The sequence below is a fragment of the Leuciscus leuciscus genome (assembly GCF_965113295.1).
Source record: "Leuciscus leuciscus genome assembly, chromosome: 13".
NCBI lineage: Eukaryota > Metazoa > Chordata > Actinopteri > Cypriniformes > Leuciscidae > Leuciscus > Leuciscus leuciscus.
The window spans coordinates 39,730,068-39,746,339 of NC_138737.1; the positions used below are offsets into that span (position 1 = coordinate 39,730,068).

At 38.7% G+C, this 16,272-nt stretch overlaps 1 protein-coding gene across 1 annotated transcript in view; it reads left to right on the plus strand.

Annotated features, from left to right (window-relative positions):
- Positions 1–15,730, plus strand: part of nr6a1a (nuclear receptor subfamily 6, group A, member 1a) — a 41,138-nt gene extending 25,408 nt beyond the window's left edge. The window contains exons 4-9 of the mRNA XM_082188774.1: positions 1,581–1,747; positions 1,960–2,169; positions 3,491–3,745; positions 7,223–7,344; positions 11,223–11,375; positions 11,456–15,730. Coding sequence (XP_082044900.1) covers positions 1,581–1,747; positions 1,960–2,169; positions 3,491–3,745; positions 7,223–7,344; positions 11,223–11,375; positions 11,456–11,592 — 1,044 coding nt within the window. The 3' untranslated portion in view covers positions 11,593–15,730. The remainder of the gene's footprint in view (positions 1–1,580; positions 1,748–1,959; positions 2,170–3,490; positions 3,746–7,222; positions 7,345–11,222; positions 11,376–11,455) is intronic.
- Positions 15,731–16,272: the final 542 nt, after the last annotated feature.

Here is a 16,272-nt window from a genome sequence, read left to right on the forward strand (position 1 = left end):
TGTAACTCGACACCCTTGCCTCATTTAGTATACGCGGCTCTATGAATATGCAAATGAGCCCCGCCTCCACTCACTCACTCAGCTCAGAGATCCACTCGTTGACGATCACACGTTGATCTGATTGGTTACAAGGTAGTTTGTGACGTCAGAAACACCAGCGATTTCATTATATTTTGCAGAGATTTGAATTTTAATAAAAAAAAATTGCGAATTCATGCAACCAACTTCCTCGCAAAAATTCACTGAACAACAATAAATGATAAACCTTTAGCCTTAATGAATGACTTCCTTTCAAATTTGAATAAAATGTGCAAATATGCTTGACCAACTTCATGTTAAGCCTGTTTTATGCTTCTGCGTCAAATCGACGGCGTACCCCCGCGGACCCCTCTGCGTCGACGCGAACCTCGACGCGACCCCTCCGCCGTAGCTTGACGTGCACCTCCAAAAAATTGTAACTACGCGTCGCGGTGACGCAGACCGCAGGGGCTGTGATTGGTCAGATTATGCATAATTTCTGGAGTAAAATATATTAAAATAGAAAACAGTCATTTTAAATTGTCATCAAATATGTTTTGTTTTATTGTTTTTTATATACTAAACACAGCCTTGGTGAGCAGAAGAGACTTCTTTTAAAAACATTAAAAATCTTACCGATCTAAAACTTTTGACCGGTAGTGTATATGTATATATTTATATATATTCTTTTCTTTTTTTTGTTGTTGCTAGAAATAAACTTCAATCAATCAAATCAATGTTTGTTTTGAAAAAAAGTTTATTGTTTATTTACAATACAATGTTCACGGGTACATCATGGTTATCAAGTAATTAACCAAGTCTGCCACGGGACACTACATTATCCTGCCATGGCACCGTGGTCGCACCCATTTTGTAGCCCAACCCGGTGATCTGTTGGTTTGCACCCGAAGATAACATCTTTAAAGTCACTGCCAGTCTCTGAGCGAGGTCAATAGGCATACTGTGTGTAGTCTGATGCTGTATTAACGGCTTTAAACGATGAACAAGATCGTCAAATCGACCTTTCGACATCCGAAAATACTTAAAGTGCATTTCTTCGTCCAAGTCCCTCAGCGGTCGAACAACCGTAACAAATTCGCCAATCCTTCCCCTGTCTTCGTGCACTGGTCGTACAGACCACCTTCGCTGACGTCTTCTTTTTCTTCTACGATTAAACATTTGCAATAAAATCATTTGTTGTTCAACGTTGATTAGCTCCAGCTGCAACAACACTCTCTCTCTTTCGCTCGCCATTGTCGGAAATGAAAAAGCGGAACCGGCGCATGGAACCAAAACAAACTAGGAAAGAGATTCGCGAACCACACCACTCCCCTAGCGTTCTGGCGGTGAAATGCACCGCGATGCAACGCAACCCGACGCAGAACCATAAAACGGTCACGCACCGTTGGAGTGACGGCGTAGCTACGCCGTGGAGTTGACGCAGAAGCATAATGAGGGCTTTAGTGAGCAACTTCATGCTTGTTTAAAACAAGTCTTAATGAATGACTCATCATATTTTGCACCGTTTTGAAATTTAGATCAACAATTTCTCTTTTGTGCAGATTTCCGATGAGGAGATTGAACGGATCATGTCCGGACAGGAGTTTAAGGATGAAGCTAACATGCCGGAACACACTTGGGGAAACAACGGCGACAGTGACCACAGTTCTCCCGGCAACGGCGTCTCCGATGGGAATCAGCCCTCGCCTGTATCCACACTTTCATCCAAGTGAGTATGCCCTGCTCCGCTGAACAGTGTGGAATTCAGTGTAGGAATAATTCACAAAAACTAATTTGCTTAGATGACAACGTTCAGCTGCAATGCACACGAATTTAAAGACTGGATTCCTTTGTATTTGCCTCAAATGCATTCAAATAAACATGTTCTGCATGTATGAAGTATTCTAACGTTTATTCCTCTGCCTTTGCTTTCTCTCGCAGCCGCTCTGTGGAGCTGAACGGCTACACCGCTGCTTTTAGGGAACAGTACATTGGGAATGCGATGGCCCAGCACTATCAGTTCCTGCCTCACCTGTTCGGATACGCCGCGCAGCCGCGGAGTCTGTACCCGCAGAGCCATACGCTCATCAGCCAGCTGGTGGCAGCAGAGGAACTGGCCCCGCTAGCTACGCCAATGCTCATCGAGGATGGGTAAACAACACCTCCGTCAGGCTGCTTCTACATTCACCCGGAAACACATCTTTTTCTTTACGCTTTGGCATTCCGGCCACACCAGCCGCGTTTCCATTACAGATTTGCACAAAACTTTTGCGATATTTTCTAAATGTCGATAAAAAACTATTTAGAAATGATTGCGTTTCCATTATTCGATGTTATGCGACTAAACGTAATTTTTTCCTCTCACGATAAGTCATTCCAAACATCATGGCAATGGATGTTAGTAGGTTTACATATATCGTAGCCGCCGCACTAGCCATTATTATTAATGGAAAGGAAAGACCCTTATACTGTGAGCGGCTCATCTGAGTGTTTCTCCCTCCTTCGGCTTCAAGATCTTGAAAAATTGTGGCATTTCTTTGTTGTTTAGAATCCCGTATTTCCATAATACTTTTGTATTTTATGAGTTTAATGAAGAACTCGGTCTCGTCTTCTGTCCAAACACACCGCACGATCTTTAAAGAATAATGTAAAATAATGTTAACAACATGCTTGCAATGTGTTAAATCATGCTAGCAACATGGTAAATGTTAACAACATGCTAAATCATTCTAGCAATGCGTTAATCATGTTAACAATGTGCTAAATATTGCTAGCAACATGTTAATCATGCTAGCAATATGCTTGCAATGTGTTTAATAATGCTAGCAAAATACTAAATCCTGTTAGCAACATGTTAAATCATGTTAGTAAAATGTCAAATAATGCTAACAACATGCTAATCAGCTAGCAATGTGTTACATCTTGTTAGTAACATGATAAATTATGCTAGCTGAATGCTAAATCATGCTAACAACATGCTAGCAATGTGTTAAAACTAGCTAGCAATGTGTTAAAGCATGCTAGCAACATTATAAATCATGCTAGCAACATTGATGTTTTGAACGATCAGGGAACATTCAGAAATAACATTTTCATAACTTAATGGGAAAGGTAGGAAAATGTTCTTAGAACATATTTTTGTTTGCTGTGAAAGAAAATTTACTTGCAATTGCTGTCCTGCGTCAAAACATGAGGCCGATTGTGTTTTAGATCAGACGTGGAGAACTTATTATGTCTGGTCTCTCATATCATCTCAGTGAGCTTTTATTGCATTTTACACATGCACAGTAAGATGATTTCAGTGTGGACAAGAAACTTTTGGAAAAGCTAATGTGGACGGAGAGTGCTTTGAAACAAAAATGCATCTGAATTAACAGCCATGTGAACCATCACTCATGTTGCAATTTTTTTACAGCCATAAAATGTATGAATCCAGATGCCTCCCATAACGCTCTTTCTCTGTCCTGCGAAGGTATCGGGTGACTCAGGTGGAGCTGTTCGCGCTGTTGTGTCGGCTGGCAGACGAGCTTCTCTTCAGACAGATCTCCTGGATCAAGAAGCTTCCCTTCTTCTGCGAGCTGTCCATCGAGGACTACACGCGTCTCCTGAGCGCCACCTGGCAGGAGCTGATCCTACTGGCCTGTCTGACGGTCTACAGCGCTCAGGTGCTCGGAGACCTCGCCGGCGTCACCGACAAATACACCCCGACAGACGAAGAGCTGCAGAGGTGAGGAACACATCTATGGCCCCTATCATACACTGGTGCGATGCAGCGCCAGGCGCGACGCGAGTGTGTTAGTTTCAGCCTGACGCAGTTATCATTTTCACGTCCTGCGCCACGTTGTTTAAATAGCAAATGCATTAGCGCTCATTTGTGTGCCCATGTGCTGCTGGTCTGAAAACGAGGTGTATGTTCAGGCGCATTGTTGGTGTGTTAAATTGAATTTATTTCAAGAGCGTGTGAGTAATATGAGCATATAAGCGGGTCCACAACGCACGTACATTCTGCTTATCTCACACACACACACACACACACACACACACACACTCTGCTTATTACATACACAGGGCAAAGCATGCAAACATACCAAATATTAAAAATAAAAGGATTACAATGTAAAAGATTATTATTGTATACATAAAGATATGGTGTAATCCAGCTTGTCCCGTAGATGTTCTGCTTTAACCTCACGCACAGCTTGTTTTCCGCTTACAAATTCTTCCATGTATATAGCGAATCCACCATGGTGCGAGCGCAACTGGCTTTTAAAGGGAATGGGAGAAGAGACTGATTGGTTTATATCACGTAAAGCCCAAAACACACCCATTACTCATTAAGAGAATAGAGACGACCCTTTTAGACCATGCGCCGGGAGCACCGACCATTTATCCCGTCATTAAACTAGCAAAAGTGGATTCGGACACGACCTAACTGTGCTTGCGCTGTACGCTTTAAACCATGCGCTTAGATTGTTAAAATAGGGCTCCTCATGTCACCCTCCTCTTTTATTCCCAGCTCTCAGTTTGAATCATTAAAAAGAGCTGAATTAAAACCCGGACCTGAGGAATATCTCCTCCCGCTCTTGTGTGCTTGTTTTAAATCACGGCAGCTAGACTGTTCTCCATGCTTCAGATACGCTCAGGCATCTGTGTGTGTGTGTGTGTGTGTGTGTGTGTGTGTGTGTGTGTGTGTGTGTGTGGGAGAGAACGGCAGAGTAAAACACAGCTTCATCTCGTGTCTGTCTGACTCTCCCTGTATTTCCCCTCAGAAATCTCACACAGGTTTTTATGACTTCCTAGTGTGTGTTTGTCAGAAACTATTTGATAAGTGCTTTTTACAACATTGATATACTTTTTTTCCCTTTCCCTTTCCCTTTTTTTTTTTTCAGATTCATTATAACAATTTGAGTGAAAAGTTGAATACAATTTTTATAATATTATTTGTTATATATAATATATATATTTTAGTAGTAAATAATAGTTTAATAATGCATTTAAAATTAAAATGTATTTTTTTCTTATTTAAATGTTTGCATTAATCTCCCTCTCTCTCTCTCTTTATATATATATATATATATATATATATGAACATTTATAGAAAATTGTAATAAAATAAATTAAAATGAAACAAACTTATTTTACACCATTTTAGTGTATAAGCAGATATAAGAGTGTCTATATATAAATAAATATATATGTATGAATGAATGTATGTATGTGTGTGTATGTGTGTGTTTGTGAGTGTATGTGTGTGAGTATGTATGTGTATGCGTGTGGGTGAGTGTGTGTATTTCTTAGTGTGTGTGTGTGGGGTCAGTAAGATTTTTTTAATGTTTTGAAAAAAGTCTCTTATGCTCACATTCGATCAAAAATACAGTAAAAAAATATATATTTACAACAACAATTTTTCAATTTGAATATGTTTTACAATCTAATTTATTCCTGTGATCAAAGCTGAATTTCAGCATCATTACTCCAGTCTTCAGTGTCACATGATCCTTCACAAATCATTCTAATCTTTATAAACTGAAAGTTAAAAAAGAACAGCATTTATTTGAAACCGAAATCTTTCGTAACATTATAAACATCTTTACATTTCGGTCTTGTTGCTTTTGGTCTGATTCCACTTCTAGAGCCGTGCTTCATATACCTGTAGCCTGAAGAATGAAATACTAGAGCTGACGTGGAGGAGGGGAGTGTGTGTGGTGTGTGTAAATTAGTCTGCGATCACCTGACCTCTGACCCGCCTCTTCTTGATCTCCTGGATAGATTTACTGTTGCATGCTGGGCAGAAATGCAGGGCATGAGGTCTGAGGTAGTGAAACGCTCGCCTGTAACGGGACAGGTACACGCTGAAGGTCACGACCCACCTTTAGGGAGAGAGTTCAAAGAGGCCGTAGTAAGTAAAGGAGAGCGGAAGACATACATAGAGACGATCAGATTCAGAACAGTAGAGGAGTCATTAGGGCCGAATGGTGCTGGGTAAGTCGTGGCATGGGTTCATGAAGTAATTTACCACCAAGATACTTTATCACTAAAACATTATATACGCTCTCCCACTCAAACATATTCTTATTATCTCATTAGTAACATAAATTAAGCTCATAAAGTCTGGTTTAATGGCTAACGGGATGTGCACACATATGGAATCAGATGATAAGATAGATCAACATTTCTCAGAAACTGGTTTATTAAAAACTCTCATGTGTGGATGTCGGCTCTTGTGAGAAGAAGCTTGTTCACAGTCACACCAAGAACGATAACTATAAAGATAAATATGCCGTTCTGTTTACTGTAAGCGCGTCTCTTTAAATGCTCGATTCTGATTGGCTGTCAATGTTTTTATCGTTCATCAGCTGGATAAAATCGTGATTTCAACTATATAATTTCTCTGTGACATTAGCATTATATTTGTGGTGTGAACTGCTATTCTTTAATACTGAGAACGATTTTTAGAGCTATATCTTTATCGTTATCTGTATAGTTATTAGCGCTGGGTATCGATTCAGATGTTCCAATTCGATTCGATTTCGATTCTCGATTCGACTCAATGAATATAGATTTAAAGGGATTTCCAAAAGGAAATTGGCTCATTTTACAACTCCCCCAGAGTTAAACAGTTGAGTTTTACCGCTTTCGAATCCATTCAGCCGATCTCCGTAGCATCTATTAGCCTATCTATTAGCATAGATCATTGAATCGGACAAGACCATTAGCATCTCTCTCAAAAAAATGACCAAAGAGTTTCAATATTTTTCCTATTTAAAACTGGACTCTTCTGTAGTTACATCGTGTACTAAGACCGACGGAAAATGTAAAGTTGCGATTTTCTAGGCTGATATGTCTAGGAACTATAAAGTCTATAAAAAAACTATAAAACATACTCTCATTCCTGCGTAATAATCAAGAAACTTTGCTGCCGTACCATGAGTCCAGCAGGCATAATGATATGACGCATCGCCTGAAAATAGGTCTAATAGGTTAGACAAACTTAGTCCCGGTCACGTTGGAAGTTACCGAGCTGGGGACTATTTTCAGGCGCTGTGTCATTGCGCCTGCTGGACTCATGGTATTGAGCTGTGGTATTCATCGCTGGTTCAGATATTGTTCTGATCAATCAATGCTGTGGATAAAAATGGACCTGTGAGGTCAGCTGTGAAATCTGTAGTGTATTGATGGATCGTGTGTGTGTTTGTGTGTGTAGTTTCAGTGAGGATGGGATGGAGGTGATGGAGAAACTGATATATCTGTTCCGCAAGTTCCACCAGTTGAAGGTCAGCAACGAGGAATACGCCTGCATGAAGGCCATCAACTTCCTCAACCAAGGTAAAACGCCACTGAGACGCATTCATTCATGTTTACCGTGTTATACAACAGACTTTACAGGGCTTGATGTTAACGCTTGACTGAGACAAGTGGATTTTTTAAGGGGAAAGTGAAAGAGAATTTTACAGACAAGTATCCTGATTAAAACGTCAATAACAAACAAATAAAACAAAAACTAGAGGATCACCAAAATTACATAGTGGATAATAATGTGTGTAATGCACTTATGCTGTTGAGGCTCGTGCAGACAAATGGAAACAAATGAAACTCAGTTAACATACTGAGGTAAAAATATGTGGAATTTTTATAATTATAACAAACGATACAGTTAAGCTACATCACACGATCAAGAGCGCTGTTTTCCTGAATATAATCATGAATGAAAGTGACACTGATTTCATTCAACAGTCCAATAAACAAGAACTTAATATTAAGTCACTTACATTTTAGATGTAATATTGAATGTTTTTGTAATATTTCAGCAGTGAAAATAGATCCAAACAAAGATCACAGCAGAACACAGCGCATCTCACAGCATCTCACTCCATTACTGAATGATCCAGCGTTTTGAACGAATCGGTTGAGTGAAAGATTCAATGACTCTTCAGTGAATCAGCCGTTTGAATCAATGACTCACTCATAAACTGCCTCATTCTTCAGTGAATCAGCCGTTTGAATCAATGACTCACTCATAAACTGCCTCGTTCTTCAGTGAATCAGCCGTTTGAATCAATGACTCACTCATAAACTGCCTCGTTCTTCAGTGAATCAGCCGTTTGAATCAATGACTCACTCATAAACTGCCTCGTTCTTCGGTGAATCAGCCGTTTGAATCAATGACTCACTCATAAACCGCCTCGTTCTTCAGTGAATCAGCCGTTTGAATCAATGACTCACTCATAAACTGCCTCGTTCTTCAGTGAATCAGCCGTTTGAATCAATGACTCACTCATAAACTGCCTCGTTCTTCAGTGAATCAGCCGTTTGAATCAATGACTCACTCATAAACTGCCTCGTTCTTCAGTGAATCAGCCGTTTGAATCAATGACTCACTCATAAACTGCCTCGTTCGTCAATGAATCAGCCATTTGAATCAATGACTCACTCATAAACTGCCTCGTTCTTCAGTGAATCAGCCGTTTGAATCAATGACTCACTCATAAACTGCCTCGTTCAGGGTTCGTACGGTCATGAAAAACCTGGAAAAGTCATGGATTTTTAAAATGGCAATTTCCAGGCCTGGAAAAGTTTTGGAAAATGAATAAACTCATAAAGTTTTGGAAAAGTCATGGAAATTTGTTTTTCAAAATATCTGTGTACTTGAATTTGTTTAATTAATAAAATTGGGGAAACAAATTGCAATACTTTTTTCGTTTTACTGTGCGTTCACACCGGACGCGAATAGCGCGTCAAATTCGCGCCTGACGTGTCTAGAAATTTACGCGCGTCAGAGGCGAAATGACGCGTTTCCATTAACTAAAAGCGCTGAAACGGACATGAAAGGGGACCCATTTCTTTTGGCCCATCTAGTTTTAGTCGCTGTCCTCAGTGCCGCAGAAAAGCGCTGAAACGGACATGAAGGGGAACTCATTCAGCGCTTTTCTACGGCACTGAGGACAGCGACTAAGTAGCCACACCTGTGTGGCTCTTGTGTTGCTGTCATCAGCTCAGTGCTTCAAATTAAAATAAGCTGCTTTGCATTTTCATATAGCTTCGTATGTGCCTTTCCATTACAGATTTGAGCAAAACTTTTTTTTTCTTCTAAATATCGATAAATAACTATTGCAAAAGGATGGCGTTTCCATTAACCGACTAAAACTTTTTTTTTTTTTTTTGCGATCAGTCATTCCAAAAATCATGGCAACGGAGGACGTTAGTAGGTTTATATCTCACCCACCGCCCTACAAATTATTATTATTAATGTCTTATCCAAGTATTAATGTCAGGGAAAGACCCTTATGCGAACGGCACATAGGCTATATGCTAAGTTTCTTCATGTTTCTCCCTTGATTGTGGCATTTCTTTGAGAGTAGGCTATCCCTGTATTGTTTCTTTTATGAATTTAATAAGGAACCCTGGCTTTCATGTATTCTTTCTGTCCAAAAGGTCCGTGTTCTTTTGTGTCCACTCGTTTTTCCTTTAACCCCCAAATGAAAAATGAAGGGTTGTTGTAAGTAGGCTATTTTTAAAACGCAAAGTTGAACACCAACATTTAAATTTGAACTGTAGGCTACACCAAATGCTGTGCGAAAAAGAAAAAAATATCGACAAATTTTCTGATTTTTGTTTATGACTTTTTGCCTCTTTGTTAAACATTTCAAATATATATGATTTTTTTCTTTTAAAAAATTTATTTGGTCTTTTATTTTCCGTGTTCACATTTATGAGGAAAAAACAATGTTACGTGACCGTTCTCCATTACGGTAATGAGTCCTCTGAGAGCGGCACTAAAAGACTTTAAAACTTACACAGAGACCTCAAACAGAAAGCACAAAGCCTTCCTAAACGAATTTCGTTTTGTATTAATTGTATCTTGATTTTAAAATGTTTCATTAACCAATTGCTTAATAGCCTAAATAAAAAGTAAATAGCAGAAAATAGATAATCACGACACAGAGGCGCCGGAGTGAACTGGATCATCCATGAACCGAAACTCAGCGTAAAAGGTAGCCTACTCGCCTCACAGACCTAAACAAAACTGAAATAGGCCTATATCTATTATCTACAGAAATATCTACTTTTAAACAGAACAATTCAAAACAAAATAAAACGATGTAGCCTAATCCGTATGAAATGTGCATTTCTCTCCGGCGTGTTCACTACTAAGAAGATCGCGAGTCAGTCAACTTCGTCTTTGCAGTCGAAACAGAAAATACTTGTTTATTAATAAACAATTAAAATTGAGAGAGAGAGAGAATATAAGATTAGTTTGACTAATTTTGAGGACTTCTAATGATCTGTTAACAATCTCGTTTTTTTTTTTTTTTTTTTTTTATGGCGTTTATCGCATTTTGGAAAAGAGCTCTTCAAGCACATTTAGATTTTTCATCCGCTACTAACGTTACCCGCCCACAAGGAGTTAATTAACATGTATACACAGATGTTTTATGGAAAACTATGTCATGAATATTTACCTTTAAGTCATGGAAAAGTCTTGGAAAAGTCATGGAAATTTAATGGTAAAAATGTGTACGAACCCTGCTCGTTCTTCAGTGAATCAGCCGTTTGAATCAATGACTCACTCATAAACTGCCTCGTTCTTCAGTGAATCAGCCGTTTGAATCAATGACTCACTCATAAACTGCCTCGTTCTTCAGTGAATCAGCCGTTTGAATCAATGACTCACTCATAAACTGCCTCGTTCTTCAGTGAATCAGCCGTTTGAATGGATCGAGAATGAATAACTCAAGTATTAAAAGTAGCATTTTTTCCATAACATTCCATATTTCTATATTTACTTCTTTAAAAAAAAAAAAATCTCATAACATTATCTAATGCAGTTGTAATTTTTCAGTGTAAATTATTTAATTTGATTGGTAACAGCCTTTATAGTGTCTTATTATTCTAATTGAATTTATTGATCACATTTAAGAAGTTGAAATGAAAGATGAAGCATAAAGAATAAATTACATTTACACTACAAAAAATCACATGACACTTGAAAACATGACAAGGCTTCATGTCGAGCCCTGCCTTATATACACACTCATGCTCTTCTGGGCTGTGCTGATTATTGATTATTGATCCTTCCTCATAAAAACTGACCACTCAAACAGATATATAGAGAATCAACAATAATAGAGGCGTAATATCAAAATGCCATGACATCAAACGTTGTTTAATTTCCTGTACTGTGATATTTCATCATGCTTGTCTAGATATCCGTGGTCTGACCAACGTGACCCAGCTGGAGCAGTTGAACAAACGTTACTGGTACGTTTGTCAGGATTACACTGAGTACAAGTACCCTCACCAGCCCAAACGCTTTCCCGAGATCATGATGTGTCTGCCAGAGATCCGCTGCATTGCAGGTAAGTCCAGAAGAGACGACAACCTATTGTTTAAGGTATAAACTGCAGTTAAACTCAGCTGTTCTTCACTGGTATTTCAGGGAAGTTGGTCAACATCCCGTTGGAGCAGCTCCCCCTGCTGTTCAAGGCAGTATTGCACTCCTGTAAGTCAAGTCTGAGCAACTACAGGACAGGCTCCTCCCCCTGCGTGACGAAAGGCTCCGCCCCTGCCAACTAAGCCCCGCCCCTCCCTTGAAAACACCCTCCCCATCTTATTGCACGGGGGCGGGTGTTATATTTGGGGGTGGGGCTTTCGGTACGCTCCTCCTCCTCTCATGAATGTGATAAGAAACTATTTTATGCATTTTGTTTAGATTAGTGTTGTTTTTCTCTCTATTTATTACCAGACAGAGCTGAATGTATGTTGATCCACACTGTGCACATGCTCCTTTTCAAATGAAAATGCACAAAAAGCGCAGTGGATTTCACACGCTTCAGTCCAACTGCGACATGTGACGTGTAACCACTGATCGGTTTAGGTTTTATTTTATACTTCTATTCGCTTTCTTTTGGGTGCTGAAAGGGACAGATAAGTATGAAAGGAATTGTTTTATTGAAAGACTACCTCAGGAAGAAAACCTTTCTCTCTCTGTCTTGCAACGCTCCGGGAAGTTTCATTTCTGCGGTCCTCGAACACGTTCAATAGTCGTGTAACCTCTTCAACGCGTGGTTTTTATTTTCCTATGCAAGGCCGCGATGGAGAGCGTGATTGTTTACACTGAAGAGAGGTGTACGCGTGTGTTTCACAATCAGAGGCTGAGGACGAAGTGAGGATTTTACTTGACAACAGAATGTGTGTGTTAATATTGTTTGTTGATTTCTTTCTCTTTTTTTATTGTTTTGACCAAAGTGTTACGCAAATCTGGAGGGAAGTAAGCCCTTATTTCTGGGGAGAATAAAAAAATTACTTACTTAATTAGTATTTTTGTCTTGTTTTCCAGTACAAATATCTGAACATTCTTAGATCAAGATTAGGGTTGCAAAGGGGCTGAACATTTCCGGAAAATTTTCAGAAACTTTCCAAAAAATCCTGGAAATTTTCTCAAAATTCCTGGAAATTTTCTCAAAATTCCTGGAAATTTTCTCAAAATTCCTGGAAATTTTCTCAAAAATCCTGGAAAGTTTCCCAAAATTCCTGGACAGTTTCCCAAAAATCCTGGAAATTTTCTGGAAACTTTGCTACCCTAATCAAGATACATGTGCTTGAGAAGCAAAACGACTTAGGATATTTAGTTAACCAAAATTAAGTGAGCTTAAGCTTAAACGAAAGAAAAAAGATCTGTCAGTGGGTTCAGAAAAATCACCATGTTTTCCCTTGGAATGAAGTTTATTTTTTTGACCTCATTGGCAGTTTTTCTTCTTCTTGTTTTTTAATCAGAAATATTTCATTTTGATACATTATTTCATTAGAAACGATACTTAATTTGTCATTTTTGCTTGTGTCTTGATTTAAGAATGTTTGTACTGGAAAACAAGATGAAAATTCTAAATAGGAAAATATTTTTTTCTGCAGTTTAAAACGGGAAACTCCATTCGGTTTGCACTCGGTCCGACAGAGAAAAGTGGTGTATGGGCTTAATCAGAATTTCCCATTTCACACACACTTCAACTATTTATCAGCTAAAATTTTGCACTGGAGAGATTCAGTCTCTAGATTGTCTATTTAGGATTAGCATCCGATTAGTTTGCAATGTTCCCAAACCACAATAAAGGGAGAGAAACGGATTTCCTCACAGTGTCGTTCAGGCCCGATCTGCTTCCCTCGCATTTTAAACAGGGTAAAGTTACTGTTTTTTTCTAATTCACTCGCATCCCTCTCAGATTTACTTGTAGGTTTAGTAGTTTGTAGTATTCCGGACATTGTAGGTCCTTTTTAGAAGTTTTCTTTTTATGAGTTCAGGGAGGGGGGAGTGTTGTTGTTGTTTTGAAGGGTATTTTGTTTCAGGTTTTGAGAATCAGATGCAGTGAGTTTTACTGAAAACACAATTCGAGGAAAAATAAAAAAACCATAGCAAGCCATCCGACGCCTTTGCCGAGGCTTCTATCAGTGGATGCGCTCATTTTTTCAGACATTCCAAACACGTTCGATATGCGTCGAGTAATGTTTACATATTTGCACCAGACAATGACAAAGGGGCCCAAACCAAAGACGCACGTTCAGCCGGTTACGGCCCGTCTCGAGTGCAGCTAAAACACCATTTACCGCTCTGTCCGTACGCCCTTAATCCTAAACGTTTCATTCGTCGTGTCATCCATCCATCCCCTTCATCATGTACATCGTTTGCTGTCGTAGATGTGGTGAATGTTTTGTTTTAGAGTGTGAGCTAGCGAAATGTCAGACTAAACTCCTGATACTGGGGAAGTGTTTGTTACAGGTAAAAACTGAGATAATACGCATTTGTAAGCCAATCGGCCGCGCCAGAATAGTGTGGAAGCTTGTCTCCGCCACTGAATAACATTTTTTAAAAGATAATTCCAACTTTTTGTCTCACAATTGCGAGTTTGCATCTTTATTTCTCAGAATTGCGTGATATAAAGTCACAGTTGCGTGATATAAAGTCACAATTATGAGAAATAGCCCGAATTTGTGTTATAAAGTCAGAATTGTGAGAAATATAGTCGCAATTGTGTTATAAAGCCAGAATCACGTGATATAAAGTCGCAATTGCGTGATAAAGTCAGAATTGCGAGAAATAGTCAGAATTTGTGTTATAAAGTCAGAATTGCGAAAAATATAGTCACAATTGTTATAAAGCCAGAATCGCGTGATATAAAGTCGCAATTGTGTTATAAAGTCAGAATTGTGTGATATAAAGTCAGAATTGCGAGATATAAACATGCAATTCTGAGAAAGTCAGAATTTCGAGTTTATTTCTCGCAATTTTGACTTTATATCACGCAATTTTGACTTTATATCACGCAATTCTGACTTTATATCACGCAATTCTGAGATAAAAAGTCGCAATTACCTTTTTTCTTTTTCATTCTGTGTCGGAAACAAGCTTCCATAGAGTAGAGAGGAACAGCCTCGTTGGTTTAAACTCCATGCTGAGTTGGTGTTTCACTCAGCGTTGTGCCTGGAATCAGACCTGCGGTGTTTCAATGGGTCTTGAAACTCAGGAATATCTCTTTCCTGACGGGTTTGTTTCTCTGGCGTTTGAGGGGGAAGCCTTTGAATCTCGTAACAGAGCCACACTCCCCATTTAGGCCTTTTTGTGTTCTTTCAAAGCGTCCTCGTTTGTTTCTTTTTTTATACATTTTTCATTTGAAACTACCTCTTTTATGTGTCATCATGTAGCGTGCTTTCATTAAGGCAAAGTATTAATCGTTATTTATTGGTTTCAAAGCACCAGTGACTTTGTCCTTCTCATATGCCATTCTGGAAACTTCGGAGATTGAGATAAGAGCGTAGTTTCATCCGCCTCGAAGTAATCGTTCATTTCTGAATTTGTGTGATATGGCCTGATATAAACATCAGATGCTGCTTCACTCTTCAATGAAGACTGTTTCTCAGTGCAATTATTACATGTGAAATGAACAGTATTATATTCCTAGTTGTAAACACTGTTTGTGATTTGTTTTGATGAAGAATGTTTTTTTTCTTGTCTGTATGATGTTATTTTTTAGTTCTCTACTGTTTACAAGTTTGTCGTCAGTCCATCGTGATCATGTTTAATGCTTTTTAGCCAATCAGATTTCTTTCACTTGATTGTTACGGGTATCCTGATTGGTTCTTGAAAGACTATCAAAAAAAAAAGTGCTGTCGTAGCCAGAGAGCTTCTTTCAATCAGTTCTCTTTGGATGTATTCTCGATCCGGTGGGAAGAAACACTGGTGAATGTTGGGGCTTGAGCAACCCGTACAGAGCCAGACGAGAGCTTTCCAAACATGGGTGATGATCTCAGGGAACAGACACGCTCCTGAAAACCCCAAATCAACACTCGCACATGCACATGCTACGTGACGTTTGTCCGTGTGTTTTTGGGAGTGATGTCTGAGGTGCTTTTCCTAACCCATGTCACAAACCTCTTCTTCTGCTCCTCTGACTTTTACTACCTGTGAAGAATGTGACCCATATGTGTTATAAAAGCATGTGTAGAATGTTTTAGGACTTGAAACCAAATAAATGTGAATCTTATGCAACTGTGAAACCACGTCTTGTCATATTTTGTTGTTCGGCATTGCAGCATGAACCACTATCCAAACTGAAATGGTTGTAATTGTGGAGTATAGGCCTAGTTTGGTCTTGTTTTAAAGAAGACACTCAGCAGATTATTGCTGAAGTGAAAGCACTTAAAAAAATGAAAGTATGAAAAAGTTATGGAAGTTTAAATTTACTGTAAATCAAATTTACTGTACTAAAAATGTTTTATTTTATATAAAATATATATTTTACAAAATATATTTTACGCTAAAATTACTATAAAATCAAAGCCATATGTCTAACCACGTTCTGTTCCAAATTTGGAGTTGATATCACAAAAATGTAAGTTCCCATGAGATTATGTTTAGGCGTAATACCAGAAATAGACACCGGGTGACACACATTCCATTGATTTTTAGATTTTTTTTTATGCATTCTCCTGTATCAAATTAATACATTTCTGTCCAAATATCACTACTATCACAAAATATGGAACCTTGAGACTCAGAGCTTTCTGACGATGTGTTTTGTCAAGATCAGAAAAGTTTTTGATTATAAAGTAGTTAAAATTAATTTTGTAATATGAAACCTGACACCGCCCAATAGGGGAGGAGCCAGCAAAAAGAATTTAGAGCACAGTTTCTATGGTAACACAACATCCAATTTCAAAACAGTTTTCACAGGATGAATTTCGAGTTTGTGAGCTTTTGAATGA